This window comes from Vicugna pacos, chromosome 2 (assembly GCF_048564905.1).
Source record: "Vicugna pacos chromosome 2, VicPac4, whole genome shotgun sequence".
In the NCBI taxonomy this organism is placed as follows: Eukaryota; Metazoa; Chordata; class Mammalia; order Artiodactyla; family Camelidae; genus Vicugna; species Vicugna pacos.
Genome location: NC_132988.1, coordinates 117,099,990 through 117,125,052, shown reverse-complemented (window position 1 = coordinate 117,125,052; position 25,063 = coordinate 117,099,990). Strand labels below are relative to the sequence as shown.

Below are 25,063 nucleotides of genomic sequence, written 5' to 3'. Positions count from 1 at the left end.
GAGGGCACCTGCCACTGTCACCACCTTCTTCAACATTAAAGAAGGCAGGTTTGTGAACGCTTAAATTCAGAGGCAAGAAGCTGCTTCAGTGGGCCAGAGTGCTGCCCCTGTTCAGCGCTACCGGGTCATTTTGTGGTTTCCAGTATGTTTACTCTCTGTTTCAAATTTTCATTTACTAAGGAGAGGAAGGGGGAAGGAACCAGTGGTCGGTGCATGGCTGCTACACGCTAAGAGTTTTCGAGCACCTTCCCACTAACAGTGTGGATTTACAGGTGGGGCAGGCGGTACAGCCGACACCCAAGGCAAACGCTGGAGGGCTGGGGGAGGGAGGCACTGCAGATTTAAAAGCATGGTCAGAGCAGGCTTCATGGTGAAGGCGGGACAGCAGAAAGACCAGAAGCAGAAAGAGCGAGGCAGGGGCGCCCAGGGAGCTGGCAGAGCACAAGGACGCCGGGGAGGCTGGCGTGGAGCGAGCTCGGGGAGCGAGCTCGGAGGCCAGAGGACAACCAGGTCCTGACACGCGGGACCGTGTAGGGCACGGCGAGGACGCTGACTTCCACGCTGCATGAAATGAGGAGGGAGTTTTGAGCAGAGAAATGTCACAATGTGACAGTGTCTTTTACCGAATCTAATGTGCCAGTGATTATGAGATGCAGTTATTCTGGGTACCAACTAGAGACAGAAATCACTGCCAATTAAATTAAGACTCAGCTCAGTTTCAGAGAAGTTAAAATGTTATTAAAATCTGCATCTTAAAAATGAATGATACAGAATATGTTTTAGAAGTTATCACTCTGGAGCAGGGATTGGCCAAGACGGCAGAAGAGGAAGGCCCCGGGCTCACTCTTCCCACAGGCACATCACATTACAGCGACTTACAGAGCTGTACCCACTGATGAGGAAGACCAGAAGACTAGCAGAAAGCATCTACAGCTACAGGTAAAAAGAAGGAACCACAACGAAATTGGGAGCGGGGAGCGTCACAGTTAGTCAAGTCCCATACCTGCAGGTGGGAGACCCATGAGCAGGAGGGTGATTACAATTCCAGAGGCTCTCCCCAAGGAGCGAGGGATCCGAGGCCCACACTGGGCTCCCTCGCCGAGGGGTCCTGCACCAGGAAGATGAGCCACCAGGTGTTTGGATCTGAAGGCCAGCAGGGTTTACTTTCAGGAGACCCAGAGGGCGGTGGGAAATAGAAACTCTGCCCTTACAGTGCGCACACCAAATCTCACACATTCCAGGACCCCGGGCAGAAGCAGGAATTTTTTTTTTAAGATTTTTTTTTCTGTTTTTGTTTTTGGGGGGAGACGTAATTAGGTTTATTTATTTTTTAAGTGGAGGTACTGGGGATTGAACCCAGGACCTTGTGTGTACCAAGCACACACTCTACCACCAAGCTATACCCTCCCCCAGAAGCAATAATTTGAAAAGACCCACCTGTTAATCTTGGAGAGCTTCCCAGAGAGACAGCAGGCAACTGGAGTGCACCCTGGGACACAGACACTGGCAGAAGCCACTTTGGGAGCTCATTCTACCAGGCGGACTGGTGTGGGTAAGCGCCATTCTGGAGTCCTCCCTCCAGCCCACCAGCTTGTCAGCACTAGGACTGGGACACTTTGGGCCAAGCAGCAGTGACACAGCCCCACCTACCAGCAGGCCAACTGGCTGAGGACTCCCTGAGCTCCAGCTGGCCCAGGACCCGGCCACCTAAGCACTCAGGACCCTGCCTCGCCCACCAGCAGGCCAACACCCACTCAGGGACCCCCGGGGGCCTGCAGCCAGAGACCCCAGGACAGGACCTGGCTCTGCCCACCAGTGGTCTTAGATAATTTTTTGGATATGTCTCCTCAGGCAAGGAATACAAAAGCAAAAATAAACAAATGGGACTAAATCAAACTAAAAAGCTTTTGCACAGTGAAGGAAACTATCAATGAAATGAAAAGGCTGCCTACTGAATGGGGGAAGACATTTGCAAAGGATATGTCCCATAAAGGGGTTCATATCTAAAATATACAAAGAACTAACGTAAGTCAACATCAGAAAAACAAACAACCTAATTAAAAAATGGGCGGAGGATCTGAAAAGACATTTTTCCAAAGAAGAAATACAGATGACCAACAGGCACGTGAAGAGATGCTCAGCACCGCTAATCTTCAGGGGAATGCCAAATCAAACCCACAGCGAAGTGTCACCTCGCACCTGGCAGAGTGGCCATCATCAAAAAGACAACAAATAACAAGTGTTGGTGAGGATGTGGAGAAAAGGGAACCCTCATGCATTATTGGTGGAGATGTAACTTAGTGCAGAAACTGTGGAAAACACTATGGCGATTGCTCAAAATATTAAAAGTAGAACTACCTCTGCAATCCAGCAATTCCACTCCTGGGTGTTTATCCACGCAAAATGAAAACACTGATTTGAAAAACTATCTGCATCCCTATGTTCACTGCAATCTTATTTACAATAGCCATGATATGGAAGTAAACTCAGTGCCCATCTATAGAAGAACCGATAAAAAAGATGTGATATATGCATACACACACACACACACACACACATATATATACACAGTGGAATACTACACAGCCATTAAAAAGAAATGAAATCTTGCCATTCGTGACAACATGGACAGACCTAGAGGGTATTACACTAAGTGAAGAAAGAGACAGAGAAAGACAAATATGGTATGATTTCACTTATATGTGGAACCCCAAAACAAAACAAATGATCAAATGTAATGAAACTGAAACAGTGATAGATTCAGAGAACAAACAGGTGGCTGACAGAGGTGACAGGTGAGGGAGATTAAGAGGTACAAACTTCAGCTGCAAAATAAATGAGTCACAGGTATGAAATGTACAGTGTGGGGAATATAGTCAATAATTAATGTCTTTGTACGGTGACAGGTTGTAACTAGACTTACCATGGCAATCATTTTGAAAGGTACAAAAATATCGAATCACTGTATTATATAACAGGAAATAACAGTGTTGTAGGTCAATTACACTTCAAAAACAAAGAAGCAAACCAACTTATAATAAAAAGACACCAGATTGCGGTCACCAGAGGTGAGGATGGGGGAAGGAGGAACTGGATGAAAGCAGTCAAAGGGTACAAGCTGCCAGCTGTAAGGTAAGTAACGCTAGGGATGTAATGCGCAACACGATAAATGTAATTCGCACCACTGCATGTTATGTATGAAAGCTGTTAGAAGAGTAAATCCTAAGAGTTCTCATCACAAGGAAAACAATTTTTTTTCCATTTCTTTAAATTTGTATCTACAAAGATGATGGATGTCACTGAACTTACTGTGGTAATCGTTTCATGACGTATGTAAGTCAAATCATTATGCTGTATGCCTTACACAGTGCTGTGTGTAGATTATATCTCAATGAAACCGGAAAAAAAAATTTTAGTGAAAACATCACTCTGGCTAGGGGTTAGGAATAGACTTCAAGGGGTCAGCGGATTCAGAGACACCAAAGGGCCAGCTGTCGTAGAGATACAGACGAGAGGTGTGGTGGTGTTGACCAGGATGCTCAGACTGGAGGCAATGGAAAGAGGTTACAGTCTGGATCAGACTGAAGGTAGAATCATGCAATTCCCTGCCAACCGGATAGAAGCTGTGTAAGAAACAGGAGTCAAGGATACCTGAGGTTGTCTGCCCAGCCGAATGGAAAGATGGAGAAAGACTGTGGGCAGAGCAGGAAGGTCAACAGCTGTGTTTCAGACACACTCAATTTGCCTGCCTATCAGTCACTTAGATGGAGACCACATTAGAGAGCTGAGTTCAGGAACGGATTCTGAGCTGGGGATATAAATGTGGGCATCGATGGTCCTTGGTCCAACAACCCTGGAGGAACTGAATCCTGCCAAGAACCACGGAGTAGGCTTGGAAGCCACTCTTCCCTGGTCCAGCCTTTGGATGAGACCCCAGCTGCAGCCCTGACTGCAGCCTGTGAGATTCCCCTAGGAGAGAACTCAGCTGAGCTGTGCCTGGATTTCTGACCCACGGAAACTGGGACAGAAGAAGTATGTGTTGTTTGTTTTAAGCTGCTAGCTTGGCAGGTTGTTATGCAGAGAGTATGCAACTGGGTGAGATCACCAAGAGACTGCACATAGGCAGAGAAGAGGACCACAGATTGCATCCAGGGCTCTGGTGTCTGGACATGAGGGCATGAGAAGTAATCAGCAAAGGAAACTGAGAAGAAGCCACCACTGAGGAGGTAGGACAAGCAAGACAGTCAAGCGAGGGTTTCAAGGAGGAGGGGAGCCCAGTCTGCCAACGCTGCTGCTGAGGGCTCAGCACAGGTGAGATGAGGCCAGGGGAGGGCAAGCTGCCTGGAGTGGGCTCCAGAGAGCGCGGGAGGAGTGTGAGGAGGGGAGCCAGGCTTCAAAACCTGCTGGATGGACTCTAGCGTTGGCGTTCTGCACCTTCATGCCACAGGCTGCATCACTTGCTGCACTCCTTGCTACAAATGCAGACTTTTGTGTGGTGGTGCGTGAGTTTCCTATTGTTATTGTAACACATGACCACAAACTAAGTAGCTGAAAACAATGCAAACGTATTATCTTAGAGTTCCGGAGGTCAGAAGTCCAAAATGGTGCTCAAGGCGGGTAAAATCCAGGTCTCAGTGGGTCTACATTCCCGTGGAAGCTCCAGGGCAAAATCCCTCTCCTTGCCTTTCCAGCTTCGAGAGGCCACCTGCATTCCTTGGCTTGTGGCCCTTTCTTCCATCTTCAGATCCAGCGATGTCTGGCTGAGTCTTTCTCACATCACATCATTCTGACACCACTTCTCCTGCATCCCCTGTAATGACCCTGGGCCCACCTGCATCATCAGGACAATCTAGCCATCTCAAGACTCTTAACTTACTTCACATCTGCAAAGTCCCTTCTGCCACGTAAGGTAACATATTCACAGCTTCTGGGAATGAGGATGCGGATGTCTTTGAGGGGACACTGAGCATCCTTCTGCCTAACTCAGCAGACTGGGGAGAAGCCCAGAAACCTGCGTTAGAACTGATCACACTTTGAGAATCAGCATTCTACAACTTATTCTAATTGTGTGACTGATAAATTTCACAAAATTTAACAACTTTCCTGAGTAACAGGATATGAAATCATCAAGGCCTTTTGGATAGAAAATACATGGAAAATGCAATTCATTGACTGTGTGTTTGATTTTCTGTGAACAGTTTTGTTGGTGCTTTTCTTCTCATGACTAAATATTCCTCTGGCCCACAGAAAGTTCATCTCTCATTTGTACTATCAATGAGAAAATATGGAAAGTAAGAGAGAATATGGATCTCTAAATATCTTGTGGTAATTTAAGGCAATTAAACAATCAATCAGTAAATTAATTATGACATACACACTCTGAGAAAACAGTCTTGGGTCATACTTATTTAATCAGTTGATGAGGTCATTAACTTCCCTGCTTGCTTCTTGCATGCAGAACTCCCCTGGAAACACTTCTGCACCAGCAAAGGAAAATTAACCCGCATGCATACACTCATAAAGTAAATAAATGAATAAAAAACCTAGAAGTTATGAATTGTCTGATATCCGCTTAAAATAAGACTCATAACTAGAGGGTTTTAGATGAATCATGGGTGTTTGCCTAATAATTTATCAGAAATGAAACCCTGGAGTTTTTCAATGTCAATATCATTAAGCGATTAAACAGATACTGTGCAATCGGTCTTAACCTGCATTATCCCACAGCCCCCGTTGGGTATTTTAATCTCTATTTTTCACATGAAAGCTGAGGTTCTGAGAAATTTAGCAAGTTGTGCAAAATCAAAGTTGTGGGTCAGTGGACTGGCTAAAGTCACCCAGTCCTTTAATGGAGTTGCTCTGGTTCAAACCCAGGTGATCAGTTTTGAAGGCTAGAAGCCCGTCTGCAAACCACAGCTGTCTCTAAAAGACCTCACCCCGTTTGGGGAGCTAATATCAGACTTACTTGGTGAATCTTCCAAATCACCAAGGCCCAGGTTCCGCCTCTGTTCCCAGAAACTAAATTGTATGGTCTGGGGCCCAGGATTGGTATGAATCACCTTCATTTACATCCCTGGGTAGAATACAGGGTCAAGGTAATCCTGCAATAATTTCCAAATCTGCACCATTGTTGCTGGAAAGGCAGCCAAGTTTTTCTGAGCATTTGCTGTAACCCAGTTACTGGGCTTTGAGTGAGGAAGTGAAAATAAGAGAAGCAGGGCTGTTGTCCTCCAGAACGTACAGCCAAACGCAGGGGACCACGGGCTACCGATGACAGAGCAACACGATGCCTCCAACGGAGGACTGGAATTAACTAGAAGGAGGTCTAACAAATCAGACAGGCAGGAAACTAGGCCCTGCGCCTGCCCCGCGGCTGGGAATAGCCCAGTGTTTGCACGAGGCTTTCCTTTATTTATTGGTACTTTGGACAGCTCCCATCAGTTCTGTTCCATGCATCCGTTGTGTATCTTTTGCAACTAATTGAACACTCAGCGTAAAGAGACAGGGTGTTTCTTATAACAAGCACCCAGGGCTGGGCAGTCCAGGGCTGGGACAGTCTGCCTCTCTGCACCCCCGCCCCGGGCACATCAGCCTCTGTTCTGCATCCTGTTCTGCCTGTAAGTCAAAGGAAGGCGGGTGCACCTCCCGGCCTCCTGTACGTGCTCTAGGCAGGAAGAACGGGAATGCTGGTGAAGAGGATTTCTCCTAGCAGCACCCGGCCCTTGTAACAGGGGAGAGAAGCCCTCTGCAGGTACCACACCTTGTCTCACAGCCAGAACTGCATCACTCAAACACCGACAGATACCAGGATACTGACCACGTCACTTCCAAAGCCTCTAGCGTGCAGGAAAGCAAGAGAGATGGGAAATGTGGGCACTTCTGTGTGTCACATTTGCAATTTTGACAGGTTTCAGGATTTTAAGAATAAAACTGACGTGCATTAGTTTCCTGTAATACATTGCCGCAAACTGTGACTTAACACACATTTATTATCTTACATGTAAGTTCTGGAGGTCGGACGTCTGAAGTGAAATGGAACAGGCTGTGCTCCTTCTGGAGGCTCTGGGGGGGATCCATTCCTTGCCTATTCCAGCTTCTCAAGGCTGTCTGCGATCCTGGGCTAATGTCCGCATCACTCCAGCCTCGGCTTAGGCCATCACACCTCCTTTTCTGACTCTGACCCTCCTCCTTCCCTCTTAAAAGGACCTTTGTGATTACAGTGGGCTTATTCACATAATCCAGAACACTCTCCGCATCTCCAGATCCTTAATGTAATGGCACCTGCAAGGCCCCTCTTGCCCTGGTAGGTAACATATTCACAGGTTCCGGGGACTAGGATGGGGGCATCATTCTTTTGGAAGCATTATTCTACCTACCACGTATGTACATGGTTTTAATAACGGAATAGACTTTCACTGAAAAACAGGAGTCCTGTGTGTGCAGCTCCTCCCCGAGTCCACTCCCCTGAGAAACACCTTCTGTCATTTATTTCTGTTGTTCTCAAGCACAGACTCTGCTGCCTTTGTTGGATCAGCTGAAGGCATTATCTACTGACTTCCTATCCCACCAGCCTTGGTGGGCGGTTGTGAAAAGTTGGCTACCAGAATCTTGGCAAAGCCCCTAGCACAGGCACTAGGGGATGCTCAGAGAGGAAACCTCTCATTATTCTTCCTAATTTAAAAAAAAATGCAGACTCAAGACCCAGGTTTACAAAATGCCGCACCTGCTTCTCTTGCTCCAGGAGGTCCTGGAAGAGTTTCCACTGCTGATTCCGGAAGCGATCCGACTTCCCCAGCTGCCGGGCGGCGTTCTCCTGGGCCTCCTGCCTCAGGTATTCACACTCCGCCTGGGAGAGGTTGGTCACATGGGGGAGCGTCTGAAGGAACAGGGCGTCCATGAACTTCTGGAAAGTTTCCATGGTGCTGCGGTACAGCTCCTGAAGGATGGAGTTATAAGTCACGTCCTCACCCCGGGGCAGGGCCGTGGGCTTCCAGCAAGACACAGAGGAAATCCAGGGAAGGAAATTCTCAAATCACACACACACGCACACACGCACGTGCGCGCGTGCACACACACACACGGAGTTGCTGTCTTTCAGCCCTCGGAACCCCCACCCAGTCAAGCCCCAGCCCCAGATCTGCCCTCCTGCCCCAATGAGACCTCCATCACTGGAGTCTCCTCTAAACCTCCACCCAGGTTATTTTCACAACCCCTCACTGGTTCCTCCGCCTCCCTCTGCCCCCTCCACTTAGGCGAGTTATCTGCACAAGGACAGAGCTTTGGATTCCAGCTCAGCAACTTGGAAGGTCTCTCTTTCCATCACAGTCAGAGTGCCTCCCAGGGTTTCCAGGTGGTCCTGCCTCACTTCTCTCCATTCTTTTCCCTTCAGCCCATCTCTCCCACTCCATTCTCTTTCTAAAATTGTATCTTTTTAAATCATGAAAACCAAAAACCTATAACAACTCTGAATCCACCACTCAGTTTTCCATTTCTTTTTCAGATTAAAACAGTAAACCTTATAGGTTAAGTTGGAATCCTTTGTTTTCCCTCTGCAAATCTTTTCTCTTCCCTCAGAGCCTCCTCAGAGACAGCCATCTCCATGAATTCATCATCTCTGTTTCCAATTTGGATTTCTATACTTTCACCGTATTTTTTGTCCATAAATGTGGTTTTCCGTGTTTGTGTTAATTCACATAAATGGCATCTCACTGCACATTTCATTATAGAGATGCTTTTTCAAGCCTCTCCCTGGCCCCACCTCCAGGCACCTTCACACCTTAAATGGACTCCTCTTCACCCTGCAAAACCCCTGCAAAATAATCCCTTCTCTGTGAAGTCCTGCCAGGGCTGCTCAGACTAACATGGGCATTTCTGACCAAGGCTTCCACAGCTTTTTGGTTCACCCCACCAGGGCATCAAAACTACAATTTATCTGTCATCCCTTCTGGACCACAACTAACCCAGAGCAGAAGCTGCATCATACTCAGATCTGCACCCATGTCTCCTCCTAGACCAAGCACCTGGCGGCAGTTTCTGAAAGCATCATGCACCAACATGATACAGAATGCCCACTCCCCCTTCTCCATCAAGGAACTCCCCATACATGTTACAAACTCAATTTGAGGTCTCCCCTTCTGGGAAGGCCTCCTGACCACATATATTTTTGTGGTCACTGGCTGTCTGATTGTCCTTTTCATGGACTAGACCATGAGGTTTCTTAAAAACAAAGTCTTATTACATTAGCATCTGTAGGGCCTAGAAAAGCACCTGGCAAATATCAGGTAATAACATTATAATTGTTAATAATTACAAATCCTTACTGTGCGTCAGGGAGTGTGATAAGCACTTTTCTTGTATAATCTCATTCATCCTTCTAATAGTCCAATGAAGATGTTCTATTATAATTATCATTGTTCTACAGATGAAGAAGCTAAGACCCAGAGAAGATCAGTAACTGGACACTTGTAGAGGGTGGGTCCTGGCTGTTAGACTATATTGGACTCTTGCTCTTAACCTGTATGCTCCAAGGATAACAGTTTTCTTGGAGGAAAAAAATTCTCAGCCTTTAGCTTGGCATACCTAGGTCAGAGCTGGTGTGCTCAATGGATGTAAGTTAAACTCAAATCAATGTTAATTAAACCCAGTGGATGCCAGGCTTTAAAAAGCTCACGGCCAAGCTGAAGTTTTCTCAGGGTAAAGTGATCATGATGGGGCACAAGGACACACCCCCTTTTAAAGGGTTTAGAGATCCCACTTTTGATAGTGGCCAACCAGGTCATTTGAACTCATTCTTCCCACTGAGGATGAATTTTTTTTTTCTTAAAGCTAGAACAAATGTTTATTAAATCATCACAAAAGTCCCAAAGAGCTAACAAGGTAGTGTAATAGGGAAGAACAAATCTGACTCCATTATTAGCTCTGTTCCTTTGGCTCTAACCCCGTGCTCTGTTTCCTGGGCTCAGTCAAGCTGATTTGGTAGCTTTGGTAGAAGAATCTTGCCTAGAGCTTGAAATATACAGGCAAGCCCATTCTCAAGGCTCTGACCTTTAAGGGTATTAACACTTTCCTATTCATATAAAGATAAAAAGTTGCAGAATAGAAAATAACATTTGCCTTGTTAGAGGTTTATAGGGACACTATGACCTGACCCACGTGGACGGCTGCAAGAACCAAGGATTCTGACACCAAGAAGTTTGCACCAACCAACCACATCCCCTCCCTTTTTTAGAATAAAAGGAGCCTGAATTCTGACTTGGGGAAGACTGTTCTCCAGGACATTAGTCCCCCACCTTCCCAGTCTGCCGGTCTTTCTGAATAGTGTCGCATTCCTTGCCCCAACACCTTGCCTCCTGATTTACTGGCCTGTTGGGCGGCAAGCAGAATGAGTCTGGACTTGGTAACAGTAGTGCAGAGTGCAGGGGCCAAGGTCTCAGAGAAGACACAAAGACAGAAATGAGTCCAGCCCTTGGGCTGCGTGAAGGGGTGGGGGTGGGGTCAATCCAGAGGACAGCCGCACAGCCGAGTGGACTTCTGACCGCCTCCAGCAGCTGAAGGGACAGAAGGTGGAGCTCATGGCTCCCCGTGGGTTGGGGAGCCCACGGCTGGAGCTCAAAAAGCTGCAGCAGAGAAACATGAGTGAAATGGAAGAAAACTAGTTCAGATTGGTTTAAATGGACTGCAACTTGGAGTCTGTTCATGTGGGAGATCCATGATATTTCAAGTCCTGACCTTGAATTAAGGTGACTCTGGATCATGAGAGACCCAGTCATCTAGCAGAAGCAAAGGAAAATTCTCTTTGGAGGAAGAGAACATAATTCTACATCTGAAAATGATTTTACAAAGGAAAATACAAATGTGAGATAAGGCATACAATAAGAAATAGACAGGTACATGAGGAGACAAGAACACAAACAACAGGCGTGAAAAACATGCCCACCGGTGGTCCAGAGAGTGCAGTTACAAGACATGGACTTTGAAGTATTGATGCTTACTGTGCTCAAGAAGTTAAAAGCCACTCTTAACCCTTAACGCAAAAAGCTGGTAATTATAAAAAAAGTAACACTACTTAGTTAAAAAAATAATTAGAACTTCTGGAATTGAAGGACATTGTCCAATAATAAGAACCTAATGTAGTTTCATTGCAGTTTAGAGATGCAGCTGAAGAGAGAATTATTGCTGGGAGATAGATCAGGAGAAAATCCAGAACAAAGTCAGGAGACACTGAAGGATGGAAAATATGGAGAAGATAAAGCTAAGATACAGTGAGCAAGTTCGACAAGTTTAACTGGATTCCCAGGAGGAAAGAAGGCAGAGTCCAGGCAGAGTAATATTGGAAGTGATAAGACAGAAATTTATCAAAACTGATGAAAGAAATATAGAGATAAGGAAAGTGAGGCTGCACCTGGACGTGGAGAAGAGAGGTAAGTCAGCTCACACACGGGGCCCTGGCGGTCAGGCTCCGGATCTCATGATGTCACCAGGATGCTCTCTGGTAATTTTTTTTTTTAAACAAAGAACAAATGAATGAGAGTATAACCAGGCCCTAATAAACGCAAGCTCATTCTGTGTTACATTAATAGCAGATAGAAGTCTCTAATGAAGAAAGCACTTTTAGGTATTAAGGGAATCAGTTCATGGTACCAAAAGGTTTAATTCACCAGAAAGATGCAAAGGTTCTCAACTGTAGGCACCTCATGGCATTACCCAAACTGATGCAATCTGTTACGTCAATAGAACAAAGCAGAAAAATATCTGATGATTTTGTGAATAAATGAAGAAAAAAGTCTTTTACAAAATTTAATTGCCATGCATAAGACACACTCCTGGCCAAACAGGAATGGAAGGAAACTTCCTTAATCTGAAAAAACAAACAAACAAACAAAAACCCAAAAAACTATAGCAAACATTATACCTAAGGGCGGAAACTATGAAACAATAGTAAGAAAAATTAGTAAGACCTAAGTAAATGTAGAGATATACCATGTTTCTGGATTGGAAGATTTGATATTGTAAAGGTGTCCATCCTTATAAATTTAAAATACTAACCAAATTGGTGTTTACAGTAACAGTGATGGAGGATACGGACTGAAGGTATACATACCCTTTAACCCAGCAATTCTGCCCCTTGGTATGTGCCCGAGAGGGACACGTATGCGTGTGTATGAAACACCATCTGCAAGAAAGCTCCTATCAGCATAAAGGGTAAATGGTGGCATGCTATGCAGGGAGATCCTACAGACCACTGCCTCACACAACACAGGAATCTCACAAGTACATATAAAATTGAGAGACGGACACCTGACCTACGAGAGCACATGCTATATGATTCCATTCATATAAAAGCAGGGACTTGAGTTCCACATAAGCCAGGATACGGCTCCTATGAGCAGCGAGGGGAGGGGGGTTGGGAGGAGATGTGAGGGGGCTCCCGAGGTTCTGCCATGATCTCTTTCTCAATCTGGATAGTGGTTACACAGGTGTATTTTTGCCTCTAGGGACATTTGAAGATGACGGTCCCGAGCATCTCAGAAATGGAAGAGGCCTCAGATACGACCTGGTTTCTGCCTGGGTCACTCAGACAAAGTGTGCCAGGGTCTCGGGGTCCCCAGCCCAGGAGGATGTGAGGTTCTCACGCATGCCCAGATCCTGGGGTTTCTCAGCCGGTCCCGCCTGGAGGCCACGTACCTGGCAGAGCGCGGCCGCGGCCTCCGTAGCTCTGACGTTCTCGTCCTCCTCCAGGCCACTCCACTCCAGCCTCTGCCTCTCCAGGACCTCGTGAAAAGCCTGGGAGCAAAACAGGACGCTGAATCTGGTAGAAAAATACTGACTTATTCTTTCCCCAGAAACACCTCCTCCACTGACTCTGCCTCTCACACCGGAGGGACATTCACCCTTGATTTGTACACAAGGAAAATGGGGTGCGGGGGGTGCCACATGACCTCCACTTGCAAATTGCAGCCAAGGCCAGGACCAGTGAACCTGACCTCCAGGAAAGCCAGACTATTCCGTTGTCCACCCGTCATGAAGAGGTGCCACTGGCCCCCTGTCACCCGTCTTTCTTGACCACAAGCCACCCAGACCTCATTCTCTGACTTCAGCTGTGGGGGACCACCACCCAGGCCATGGGAGGCCCGCCCAGTGGAGCCCGAGCCTGGCAGGGGCCACTAAGGGTCAGTGTGGTCAGTGGCCACCAGGCCTCTGTGATCACATGGCGAGGCCCTACCCTGAGGAGCCCAGCAGAGTGACAGGGAGGCATGCACCTGACGCCCCAGACACAGTCAGAGAGGCCGAGAGCACAACCCCCTGGGGCGGACTTCCCTTAGGGGCAGCATCCCCGTCGCTGGGGAAGCGTGTAAGCCAAGTTCTGAAGGACAAGGAGGGGTCCCTGGAGGGCAGAAGGGCCAACACACTCTCCTTCCAGGCTCATGGAGCAACAGCAGCGGGACCAGGCAGTTAGAACCCTCTGGCCTCGGTGGGGGCCGGGCGGGAGGTAAGCGAGGGGGTGGGGTGCAGGGACCAGAGAGGGAGGGGCTGGTGCAGGGCCAAAGTCCGTGTTTATTCACTCGTTCTGTTTTTTCTTTCTTTAACACAGAACCTTCATGAATTTGCGTGTCCTCCCCGCGCAGGGGCCACGCTAACCTCTGCATCGTTCCCGTTTTAGTACACCTGCAGCCGAGGCGAGCACCACCCGCTCGTTCTTTGTTCATTCGGCCGTTTATTTGTTGTTCGTTCGTTCTTCATTTAATCATTCAATTATTCATCCTTTTGTGTCCACCATCCATCCACCCATCTGTTCATTCATTCTTTTGGCTCTCATGCAGTCATCTGCTGCTCATTCATTCATTCATTCACGCATGCTTGGCTCAACCCTTCCTTCCTTGGTCCCATGTCTCCTGAGCACCAGTGTGTGCCGGGCTGTGCTGAGGTCCTGGGTCACAGAGCTGACGCTGTCACGTTCTCCACACTCAGGATTTGCGCTGAGCAATGTGACATCAGGGAGAAGGGCCTGGAAATCTCACGGAGAGCTGTATAATCATATCTTTCCACTCTTATTTCAGATGTATCTTCCCTAGACAGAAACAGCCCCCACCCCACTTTATGACAAACCCCAGAACCCCCAGGCGAGGGCCGTGCAGGGAGGCTCTGCGGGTGGGGTGGGGGAAGGGCACTGGACCAGGGACCCAGGGACGTAAATGCCTCTCCTCTTCTTGGGGGACCCCCTGCTGGCTCGTCACTGGGGTGTTGCTGCCGTCACCACCACGCCTGCCCCCAGGGAGCACCTGTGCCTGTGCTCTGGGCTGAGCCTGGACCCAGATTCTGTCCTGCCATCCCCTCGGCAGAGCTGAGACAACGTGTTCCAAAGGCTAACTCAGAGCAGAGGGACCCAGAGAAACAGTCGGGTTGTGGCTGCCCCTTACTGGGTTTGGCCGAGTCCTGATAACCCTGTATCACCCAGATGAGAAAGCTAGAGGGTTAGCCATGTGCCCAGAGTCACTCACAGCGGCAGACTCACGTCCAAGCCCAGGTCCTGCCGCCCCTCCCCCCGCCTCCCCGCCTCCCCGCAGGCCAGGCAGGGGCAGGGTTCTGTCCTCTCGCCCTGACAACTGCAAGGCCCGGGCCTTCCAGCCTGTGCTGGCGCCAGCGCATTCTCTCCCCTCAAGCAGGCTGACATCTTGCTTCCTGTCCTCCTGCGGGTCTCCAGACCGGGACGGCTGTCCAGCTGGTCCTCTCTGGTCCTGCCCACTCGGCTCCACAAGCTGGCTCCTCCCCTGACTCGGCACCTGTCCCAGCGAGGGGCCCCACCCCCTTGTGAGAGCCTGCCTCACACCTGGGACATGCCAGTCCCTTCGGGTCCACATTCCCTACTGGCTCCCATGGTAGGTAGGGACCCTGTGGCGCGCCTCACTGGCCCCTCCCGCTCATCTCTCCAGCAGCCCGGTGAGGACGTGCTGCTTTTGTCAGCAGCAGGACGGGACGCAGAGCTCAAGGCACTTGTCTAAGGTCACTGGGCTGACAGATGGGAGGTGAGGAGACACCTCCTGTTTGCTGGATGCTGAAGCCCCTGGCTTCTCAAGCGCAGTAAGGGGGACCAGACCACCCCGCTCTGCCCGCACGGCTCTCCCAGGACGGCCGCGCCTGAGGACGTGGGGGTGATCGGGAACAGGGTCACCTGCAGGAACTCCTCAGGGTCGGCGGTCCGCGGAGACTCGGCCAGGAAGCACCTCCGTTCCTCCTCTTGAGCCAGCATGAGCTTTTCTGTCCTCTCCGCCTGGTGAACCAGGGAGGCCTTGACCAGGTCTTTGCCTCGCTGGACAAAGTCTGAAACCGACATAGAACAGGGGACATCGCCAGTTGCTCTCCTGGCAAAGCGTCCACTGGCTGCTTCTGCCAGCGTGAGGAGCGTCAGATACTCAGGGGCAAGTCCCATTTTTATTTTCCTCTGATCACTCAGGCACATGGGCTTCCCAAAGTCTGGTATTAGGAGCCCCTGGCCCCTCAAAGCCCATGGGTCCCCGTCATTTGAAGGGAACCCCACTTTCCCTTGGGCCGAGGGCCCAGAGGTTTTGTCGAGCTGTGGTACAGGGCCGGGCCAACCTGCCCAGGAGATAAACGGGTGTTTTCCTGGGGAAAAGAGTGTGGGGGACGAGTAAGTGGCATGGGTGGGACAGAGGACAGAGAGCCCGGGTCTGCAGGAAGATGGTGACATTTCAGACTGGAGCTGAGATATGAAAACTTCGAGGGTGAATTGTTAGATCAGCAGAAGAGGAGGAGGGTGAACCCAAGGGCAAGACCCCCTGGTGTGGGGGAGGGTAAACTCGGTTGGCTCTAAAACATCCCCTTACACACCAAGGTCACAGCACTGGGGGCTGGGGTCTACCCGTGAGCAAGATCCAGCCCAGATCTCAAGATGCTCCTGGTCCAGGGAAGACGAGAAACGTGGAAGGAGAATGAATTATGTGCTGGATGATGGTTGGGGCGGGGGGAGGTGCAGGATGAGGAGCCGGCAGCATGGGACCCCAGAGACGGCTCCTGGAAGTAGAGCTGATGAAGAAGTTGGCCTGATTCTGCTCCCTTGGGTTCTGGGGAAGATGCTGTGTGAAGAGGCTGGAGAAGCAAGTGAGGGCCAGGTCACAAGGGGCTTCTGCTCTTGGAGACGTTGGTTTCAGCATCTCCCCGCCCACCTCTTACACCCACACATGTCAGAGTGCCTTCTGCATGTGCCATAATGCAAGCACACTTCCTTGGGCTTGATCTGAGGGTCTGTTTAGCCTCCAGCACCAATGGGAAGAGTGTGTTCAGGTGCCCAGGAGAGACCAGTCTTCCCTCTGCCGCTGACTGCTCCTTGCCTCCCCCGTCTTGTCCAAGATTAACAGACTCTGACCAATGGGCACCATTTCAGCATCCCAGCCCAGCCACTCCCTGCTGCTGGGGCCTCTTCCCACTAGTCAAGTCCCGGCCACTGTGTGTGATGACCCCCGAGCCCAGATGCAGTCAGATTCTACACGGTCCAGAATTCCAGTCAACAGCAGACTTCCATAGGGTCACAGAAGCCATAGCGACAAGTGACACAGACATCTGTGGAATGGCCTGGCTGGAGTCCTGAGGTCCCAGGATTAAACGACTGTCCCCTGGCCCCATCTCCAAAGGGCAGCGGACAGGCATGGCAGAGGGGACGTGAGCAAGCATAGAGGACCAGGTCTTTGGCTGCAATGGAAACCTGGTGCCAGGGACCGGACTGTGTCCCTCCAAATTGATGTGCTGAAGTCTGAAACCTCGTGTGACTGCCTTTGGAGATGGGGCCTAGAAGGTTAAATGAGGTCAGAAGGATGCAGCCCTCATCCCACAGGGCTGGTGCTTTATCAGAAGAGGAACAATGCAAGAAAGCTTGCTCTCTGCCATGGAAAGACACCACGAGAAAGCGGCCCTCATCAGGAATCAAACCGGCTGCACACTGATCTTAAACCTCCAGCCTCCAGATCTGTGAGAAAGAAATGCCTGGTGTGTGAGCTCCCCAGTCCGTGGTATCTTGTTAGGAGGCCCAGACGCTACTTCCACTCAGCCCTGGCCACACGTGCAGCCTTGGGTCAACACTGATGGGCTCTCCTGCCAAGGGTGTGAGGAAGCTGGTGCGGAGGCGGCACCCACCCTGCAGGCGACAGACCTGGGTTTCTCAAGGGTCCCACCAATGGTGTGACCTGGACCAAGTCTCAGATGCCCTTGACGTCTTGAGCCCTGACCCACCCATCTCCCGGGGTCAGCCCCGGGGGGCAGTACCCTGTGTGGGAAACAGCCACGCCGGGTTCCGTCCCGTCCCGCGGGCCCGACCCCTGCCCACCGTCGTCGCCCGCCCGCAGCTGAGCAGGACCTCATGACCTCGTGCCCGGCTTCTGGGCGTTTCCACCCCTTTGCCCTCTGCACGTTCCAGGTGGTTCTCGGTCAGCCTGAATCACCGGTGACTGCGTGGAGCAGGCAGCCCAGCTCCGAGGCGGCGGCCCTGCTTACCTCTGCTTTATGGGAAGGCAAGCGAGGCTCAGAGGAGTTAAGTGACAAGTCCCCTGAGGCAGACCTGGTGCGGGTCCAATAGGGGCCGCTCCACGTCTCCTGACACCTGCAAGTGTGGCCACCCGCCCTGGCCCCGACGCCCCGCAGCACGGGGGCCCAGAAGGACGGCGCCCCGGCCCGCTCGCTCACCTCGGCGGAAGCGCTCGGCCTCCTCCCAGAAGGCCTTGTGCTGCTGGGTCAGCAGCTCCTCCTTCTGTCGCCCCGAGAGCTTGCCCTCGACGGCCAGCAGCTCCAGGCCGCGGGAGATGGCGGCCAGCCGGCACTTGGTCTCTTCCTGGATTTGCAGCTTCAGGAACTCAATGGTTTTGGCCATGTGCGCCCGCCCCATTGTTCTCTCCAGGGTGTCCTAAGAAAAGAAACCCACAGGACAATTGGCTGGGACACCGTGGGTCAGCACTTGGCCGTGAGGGTCTGTAAACAGCAGTGGACTCCGTCCCGGGGCCCCCACCTGCCAGTGAGCAGAGCTCAGATGAAGCTGCTCTCCTGAGCCTCCTGTGTCTGCTCCTCGGATGGGGACAAAATCGCCCCTCAGGCACGGGGCGAGGCTGACGCTGGATAACACACGGAAAGCACTTGCTACACAGTGAGTGTCTACAGAGGGCTCTCTCTTCCGGGAAGGAACCTGATAAATGCACATGATCAGAGAGGAAGGTCCACCTTTCCCATAGTCATCCCTCCCCACTCACTGGGGCCTCTGGCCTCCATAGCCCTGGAAAAGCAACACCAGGAGAAATAAAGGTCACAGGACTTTCTGGCTTTTGAGCCTCAGAGAACCTGTGTCCTGGGGATGTAAGAGATTTTCCAGGTCGGATTTGTAACAGAGGACAACAAACCTGACTCCACATTAGCTCTGCTCCTCTGGCTCTAACCCTGCGCTCTGTTGCCTGCGCTCAGTCACGCTGCTTCCGCACCTTTTGTAAAAGAATGTTCCTGCAGCCGGAAGTGCACAGGAGAGCCCCTTCTCAAGGCTCTGACTGTTAAGGGTAGAACCCTTTTCCATTCATACAGAGATAAAAAGTTGCAGAACAAAGAACATTTGTCTTGTTGGAGGTTTACATCGCGACCTGACCCAGGTGGACAGCTGCAGGAACAAAGGATTCGGACACCAAGACGTTTACAACAACCAACCACACCCCTCCCCTTTTTAGGGTAAAAGGAGCCTGAGTTCTGACCTGGGGAAGATGGTTCTCCAGGACATTAGTCTCCCATCTTCCTGGTCTGCTGGCTTTCCAAATAAAGTCATTTTTCTTTGTCCCAACACCTCATGTCCCGATTTACTGGCCTGTTGTGTGGCAAGCAGCACGAGCTGGACTCCGTAACAGGCTGGCGTGGAGGGCCATCCCAGCCATCAGACTTCGGAACAGGCCCGCCTGCCCTACCACGTGCTCACTCACTTGGGACAGAACTCTCGGATGAGATGCCTCCCCGTGCAGGAAATGTCAACCAGAGACAGAGGCAGACCCTGTAGGTGTCCATCCCTTGTCCTTATGTCTCAGAGAGCAGCTGCTCAAGGATCACGTTAAAGCCACAGGTCCTGCATCTCAGAGGAAGGACATCTCTCCCCCTGGGGATGGCCCCACTGGCCCCAGGCATAGTATGGTGGAGGCTGGAGTCAGCCTTAGCCCCTCTCCTCCACCACGCCTGCTCCTGCCCCCTGCACATCCCTCCTCTCTGTTTCCTCCTTGCTGGCCCAGAGCCATTCCCAGCTCAGGCCAGATCACTTCTGCCCTGGGCTACTGCCTCCCACCAGTCTCCCTATGCTCCGGCCCCACCTGGCAGACAGGGGGCTTTTCTGCAGTGCAGTCTTGGCTCTGTCATCCCCTGGTCCAAACCCCGCAGTCACTGCCTCCAAACCGAGTCTCCGCTCCTGGGCGCAGTGCATGAGGGTTCTTTGGTGGCTCAGTCTCCAGCCTCATCCCACATTCCTCCTTGCTCCTGGCTGCCCAGCACGCCTGACTCTCAGCTCCACTGGGCCTTTGCACACATGAGGCCTCGCACCTGGAACCCCCTCCCAGCCTCCTCTCACTCCCCTGCCTGGCCAGGTCCTACTCATCCTTACAGGCTGTGCGGTGTCTTCCCAGACCTTCCCCAGCCCCACGGTCCCCTCCTCCAGGCTCCACGGCTCCTGTGCCTCTGTCTTTAAGGAGCTAATCATGAGGGACAGTCCCAGGCTGGACTGAGAGCCCTTGAAGGCAGGGGCCGTACCTGAGCCGTCCACTAACCCGCCCTGGGCCTCACTGTTTGCTGAGCCACAGTGTACTAACAATGTGTGAACAGAGCAAGGACAATGCTTCCCCAGTTACAGATAAGAACGCTGAGGTTTATTCTGGAAGGCCACCTAACTAGCCCAGGGACAGTGGCTCTGAACCTTCCTCTCTTCCAAGTTAGCCTGGCAGCCGGCAGCGGTCCTGCGACCAGTAGGGGGCGCAAGAGGATAAGCACTCAGAGCGGGTGGGGGCGGCCAGGGGCCTGGGCTCCAGGCAAGGGGGTGAGGGGCGGAGCCTGGCAATCAGAGCAGCCACCGCCCTGGGCAGCACCGTGAGGCCTCCAGGCTGCGTAGTGACAGTGCACCCTCTGGATTTATATTCAGGGAAGAGGAGTGGAGAGAGGTGAGCAGGGGTGGAGGGACTTGGATGGGAGGTGATGGGGCCATTGTTGGCTCTGAGTGTAGCCAGTCCTCAAGCGTGCCCGGGCTCAAACTTGGCTCCAGACCTGCACAACCTTGGGCACCGTGTCCTCACCTACACCCAACTTGCAGAATGGACGCGAGCATTAAATAAGTTAAAATATGCGAAACACTTAAAATAGCAGCCAGAAGATGGTAAGTGCTCTTGAATGCAAGCTGTTGTCATAATTATCCGCAGCAGGTCCCCACACCTCTCCTGCCATCTGCTTTCTCTTGAACATCCCTAGAGACGGACTCTGATGACGTCTGGGGCCCTTTCCAGGGCTCCTGCAGTTCTGATACTCAGCAATACCACGTGATGCAGTCCAGGTCCAGCTGCTGAGAATTTAAATTCTTCTGGGGTTCATCAACAACATATTCCGACATAAAGAAGCTACTTTTTTTCTTCAGTTTATGGGATGCAGGCAGAGCTAACTCCTCCCTCGACTGTGTAAATATAGGCTGTTGCCCTTTCCACACAGCATTACGATGACTTGTTAATGTCTATTTTGCTGCTGACACGTGGCCTGCCAGAGTCTAATCACTAACATACTGAGCATCCCCTGTGCCGGGATCTGTCCTAAAGGCTGTACACGTTGTCTACTTTCTAACATTCTCAGAGCTGATGCTATTCTGATTCCCATCTTACAGACGATGCAACTGAGTTACAGAGAGGTTACGTAACCTGCCCAAGGCCACACAGCTAATAAGAGGTAAGACTATAGCATGAGCTCAGGTTTCTAGCTGGAGCCTGCAACATTGTTTCGCTAACAGAATGTGGCACAGAGTAGGTGCTCATTAAATGCTGACTGAAGGAAGGGCATACGGAAACCTGGATCATCCTTTCCCTTCTTCCTCTTTGGAAGTGACTGACTAATACTCTGGCCAGCGTCAGCTCAGGTTACATTTTTTTCCTGCATCAATATCTTGCTGATGGAGCAATAATAAATACCTAGGAAAAAAGAATAAAAGGCAAAAAGTCTTTCTCCTTTGATGAGCATTAATATCTGCAGTCATATCAAATTAAAATCCAATTTAAAGGGGCTTGGACGGCAAACCAGGAGGCGTGGGGGGCAGGCTGAGTGATGTCATTAGACAGCACAGGGGTCCTAGGTGAGTCACTTAGCTGGCTCCTCTGCTCACGGGGAGGGAGATACCGGCAGTGCCTGTCTTTCAGCAGTCCCGAGTGGGGTACACGATTCTGCATTTCGAACCAGCTCTCGGGTGATGCTGATGCCACGAGACTGCAGACCACACTTGGAGGACCAGAGCAGTCTGTGCAGAAGCAGCAGGGGTCCGCTCGGCTCAGCAGGGCCTTCTCCTCGCATCTGAGATGCTGAGGCTCTGAGGTAAGGCCCCTGCAAGTTTGTGAGACAGGTGTAACTTGGGTGGATGCACGGGTCTGAAATATAATCCATGAGTCCTCGAGGTCAGAAGAGGAAATGGGTGCATGGTGCCCTGGGCTTTGCACAGCAGGGCGAGACCACGGCTGATCCCCACGGTGACTAGGGTGTGGCAGGTCACCAAGCACTTCCCCAGCACTGCCTGCGGCAACTCCTGAAATCAATTTTTATAAATAGAGTAACCGAAGTTCAGAGGGGTGAAGTAACCTGTTTGAGATTACACAGCTTCAAGTGGCTCAGCCGAGTTTCAAAGTTGGATTTGTATTTGTGGATTCCTGTGCGCCAGGGCCTTGTACGCCCAGCTATACATCAGAATTGTTTGGGGAATTTTGAAAACAGCAGCGCCAGGGCCTCCACTACAGACCAGGCAGACCGGGTCCCTGTGCGGGAGGCCCCAGGCACAGCACAGGCACAGTTTCAGGCTCCCAGGTGACTCACGGGGCAGTCAGGAAACAACCGAAGTTCCATGGCTGTCAACCATGACTGCTCAGTGTGGTCACCTGGAACCTTAAAAAGCCCAGACTTGATTAAGTCAGACTCTCTAGGGTGGGGGCTCCTCTTGGACCCAAGCATCAGTACTTCTTCAGCCTCTTCAGGTAACTTCAATGTGCAGCCAGGATTGGAAACCAAGGCTCTAGGCCGTAATAACATGGAGCTGGCCAGCATCTCCATTAACGGGAGGGAGGGAGGGATGGATGGATGGACGGACAGCTGCACAGACGGATGGATTCACTGCTTTTCTCTGGCTTCTATATCCTCATCTACAACATGCAGGTGTTCAACCTAATGGTCCCTACAGCATGTCAAGCTTCCAGAATCCACATCCCTACTTTGAATATCACGTTCCCTCCCCGCCCCCTCCAGCGTTACCAGAGCCTGCAAATCCTGGGAGTCACGCAAGAGCCCTTCGGCTGCAATCATTCTTTCTGTCAGAGTCGTCAGGAGCTGTCGGGCTTTGGTGCTGGAACACTTCAATTGGTCCACAAGAAAGTGCTGGATGTTTTCCATCTGTTTCCAGAAAGCTTCCATCTGTGAAATGAGAAACAAGAGGTGGGGTGGGGGTGGGGGAAACTTACTTAAGAAAGCTACAAAGCTACGCGGTTCAGCTTGGGAACTACTATTCACGCCTTATCACACACCGAGATTCTAAACAACTCTCCGCCTCGAGCCCGTTTATCTCAGCAATAAACACGTTCTCCTGAGGTTCCTCCCAGTCCCACTGTGGGTGCCTGTCGGTTTGAGGTGGCTTTTCAGCCAGCACCAGTGCGCTGCTGATAAGGAAGGAAAAGCACAATGAGATCATTCAGCTTACACAGCTTAAAGTCTCTTAAACAGGCCATTACTGCTGCCTGGAGGGGTGCAGGAAACTCAACAGTGTGCTCCTGGAAGCTTCCACATCTTTAAAAAAGATTAAATGCATCCTGGCAATACAAGCAGGAATGGCCATTTAAGTATTAGTTATTGTCCTAAAAGTACAAAAGGGCAACATGACAGAGATGAGGATGACCATGAAAACATTTTGCTTTAAAATCTTTTCCCTTTCTGCCCCATCTTCTCAGGAGCAGAGTAGGGAATCACCAAGTGGTTGAGCAGGTTGGGGCTGTATTTTTGTCACTGCAGCCTCTCAGAGCTCCGGAGAATAATGGTGCCGAAGTCATAATAACTTTCCTTTATGTGTGCAGTTTATATGCCAAGCTCTGTGCTCCACACGTTTTATTTGTAGATAAAATATCTATCAGAGGTGTCTCTGTTATCGGAGGTCACCAATACTTTAGAGAATCTTATGAGAACAATGAATCCTGTGCCTGAAAGATGCAGACACGGACAAGATGCACCACTGCTTTAGGGAGTCCCTGGACCACTGGACTCCCGGGTGAGCATCCGCCGTTAGTCATCTCATCCTAAGAATATCCTCGCTCTCCGCTGACCTACCTGAGCTCAGTGGAGACTCTTCATCTCCAGGCATCTCTAACTCAAGCCAGAACACATCATCTCCCCTCCCAACTTGTTCTCATTCTGGGGTCCTTATTTCTGTAGAACTGATCCTCTATACCCTCTTCTTTTTTTTCCATTTTTAAAAATTGAAGTATAGTCAGTTTACAATGTTGTGTCAATTCCTGATGTACAGAGTAATGTTTCATTCATACATACACACATTTCCTTTCATATTCTTTTCATTACAGGTGACTACAAGATATTGAATATAGTTCCCTGTGCTATACAGTAGAAACGTATTGTTTATCTATTTTACATACAGTGGTGTGTGTCTGCAGATCTGAAACTCCCAATTTACCCTTTCCCACTCCCTTTCCCCCCATAAATTTGTTTTCTATGTCTGTGAATCTGTTTCTGTTTTGTAAATAAGTTTATTTGTGTCTTTTCTTTGAGTCCATATATGAGTGACATCATATGGAATTTTTCTTTCTATTTTTGGTTGGTTTACTTCACTTAGAATGACAATCTCCAGGTCCATCTGTGTTGTTGCCAATGGCATTATTTGATTCTTTTCTATGCCTGAATGGTATTTCATTATATATATATATATATATATATACACACACATCTCACATCTTTATCCAGTCATCTGTTCATGGACATTTAGGTTGCTTCCAGGTCTTGGCTATTGTAAATTGTGCTGCTATGAACACCAGGATGAATGTATTTTTTTGAATTAGAATTTCCTCCAGATAGATGCTCAGGAGTGCACCCTCTTCTTCCCACCACCACCTCCCCATCCACCACCCTATCAGCGCTCCCATTTTTTCTTATCTCTCCATCCCTATTATAGCAATTGCCTTCATGAAATTCCCACTGAACTAGCACAAAATCTCCTAACGATCCTCCACACAGCAGCCTGGGCAGTTCTTCTAAAACAGAACGAGGCCAAGCCATCCTCTGCTGCTTCAGTGGCTGTCATCTCCCTGGCATGAGATAAAAACCCTCCAGGAAGACCTCTGGCTTTACTTGCTCTGCCTGCATCCCAGCCCTGGCTCCCTTCTCTGCCCACCTACGGCCAACATCCATGCACACTTCTCTCCAAAAGCCTCTTGATGTTCCTTTTTTCCAAGAAGACTTTTGTAACCCTGGGGTAAAATGAATTCCTCTCTCCACTGTGCCTCAGTCTTCCCATATTTTCCTCTGTCACGGCACTTGTAACCCACAATGTCCTCAACTGCTCACCTGTTGGTCCCCCCACCTGCCTGGCCTGAGCATCTTCCCTGAAGAGCCAGGTCTAAGTTCATTTGGAATCCCCAGTTCCCAGTCCAACACCCGGCTGCCAAGAAAATATTTGTTTAATTCATAACATATGAACAGGGGGCAGCAGAACCCCAAAGCAAAAAAGAGAATTGGAGGGAAGCCATCCTCTCTGGAATTTAAAACATGCTTTTATGAGTGATGCCTGGAGTTTGAGAGGTTAGCAGCTAGCAGCTGC

General features: G+C 50.2%; 1 protein-coding gene and 1 non-coding gene across 4 annotated transcripts in view; both read right to left on the bottom strand.

The window, feature by feature from the left end:
- EVC (EvC ciliary complex subunit 1) overlaps positions 1-25,063 on the bottom strand; it is a 66,712-nt gene that overhangs the window by 17,326 nt on the left and 24,323 nt on the right. For all 3 annotated transcript variants that reach the window (XM_072946447.1, XM_072946454.1, XM_072946460.1), the window contains 5 exons: positions 22,501-22,659; positions 17,692-17,908; positions 15,170-15,318; positions 12,685-12,783; positions 7,724-7,936 (listed from right to left, as the gene is read on the bottom strand). In XM_072946447.1, the coding sequence (XP_072802548.1) occupies positions 7,724-7,936; positions 12,685-12,783; positions 15,170-15,318; positions 17,692-17,908; positions 22,501-22,659 (837 nt within the window). The remainder of the gene's footprint in view (positions 1-7,723; positions 7,937-12,684; positions 12,784-15,169; positions 15,319-17,691; positions 17,909-22,500; positions 22,660-25,063) is intronic.
- Positions 1,336-1,408, bottom strand: TRNAT-GGU (transfer RNA threonine (anticodon GGU)). Its single transcript has one exon. It is a non-coding gene; the product is annotated as a tRNA-Thr (tRNA).